This window comes from Sinocyclocheilus grahami, unplaced genomic scaffold (genome assembly GCF_001515645.1).
Source record: "Sinocyclocheilus grahami isolate Dianchi unplaced genomic scaffold, SAMN03320097.WGS_v1.1 scaffold441.1, whole genome shotgun sequence".
NCBI lineage: Eukaryota > Metazoa > Chordata > Actinopteri > Cypriniformes > Cyprinidae > Sinocyclocheilus > Sinocyclocheilus grahami.
The window spans coordinates 463,617-464,813 of NW_015505620.1; the positions used below are offsets into that span (position 1 = coordinate 463,617).

Consider the following 1,197-nt stretch of genomic DNA (forward strand, 5'->3'; position numbering starts at 1 on the left):
TCCAATGTATTGACTGACAGCTCTGCTGTGCCCATGTTGAGAGAAATCAGATGTTACTGTAGTTCTAAAATAAATATGAATATGCATTAATTCATCTCACTCACACAGATTCAGTATTCCTCAAAATGAATAAAAATAATGCAACTCAGAATATGACGCAAACTTGCAATAATTAAATGTTAAACAACACAAACATCCTTTATGTATTTAATCCCATTCTATTAACTTCTGACCTTCGATGATCCAGTTCAAGCGTACTAATAACTGACAAACATTTGTGTCTTTGTTTATTGCTGAAGTGTGTTGAAATTTCTTCTTCTGCATTCTACTGTACTTTCCCTTCAGCCTGAGGCGCATTCATTTCACTTTTGGTGTGAAAAGGCTTTTATATTTGCCAAAAATATAATTTTTTTATTTTAAAAACAAACAAGCAAGCCCTGTCCAGATTTAAAAAGTAACGCATAAGTAACGTAACGCATTACTTTCCATAAAAAGTAACTAAGTACCGTAATTAGTTACTTTTTTATGGAGTAACGCAATATTGTAATGCATTACTTTTAAAAGTAACTTTCCCCAACACTGTATATATATATATATATAATAGTCTTGCATATTTGATCAAAACTCGTTAATATTAAACAGCTGGGTGTTCCGGTGTGTCGTCGAGGCGCACTGGATTGTGGGTAGGTCTTCAGGTCGGCCATTACTGTGTGTCCCAGCAGCTGAAGGAGAGAAGCGGAGTCATGACTGGATTCAGAGGTTTCACTCATCTCTCCGTGAGTCCTCTTTCTCTCAGTCCACACTGCTGGCTCCTCTCTGTTCAAATGTCGTGTTTAAAGTACATACGAACCTTTTCGGGGCACCAGAAGCCTCTCGTCGCGGTGTTGCAGGCTAGTGTTGCTAGTGTCAGTAATGAGCCGGTGTTTGACCTGCATATCTGGTGTGAACTCTCCTCTGGACGCTGGAAAACCTCGGATCAAAAGCCAGTCATTCAAAGGGCTTCTGTTCTTGCGTGTCCTGGTGGCTCTTCCAGTGGTGGTGGGCTGTGAATCCCCTGTGCTGTTGTGTTTCTGTGGTGAAGGTCATGGCACAGCGACACTGTAACTCCTTCAGTGACAGACCTCACGTGTGTGTGTGTGTGTGTGTGTGTGTGTGTGTGTGTGTGTGTGTGTGTGTGTGTGTGAGAGAGAGAGAGAG

At 41.0% G+C, this 1,197-nt stretch overlaps 1 protein-coding gene across 1 annotated transcript in view; it reads left to right on the top strand.

Annotated features, from left to right (window-relative positions):
* Nucleotides 1–644: 644 nt before the first annotated feature.
* The window catches only part of uqcrc2a (ubiquinol-cytochrome c reductase core protein 2a), a 17,782-nt gene continuing 17,229 nt past the window's right edge, over nt 645–1,197 (top strand). The window contains exon 1 of the mRNA XM_016233961.1: nt 645–776. Within this exon, the coding sequence (XP_016089447.1) occupies nt 744–776 (33 nt within the window). The 5' untranslated portion in view covers nt 645–743. The remainder of the gene's footprint in view (nt 777–1,197) is intronic.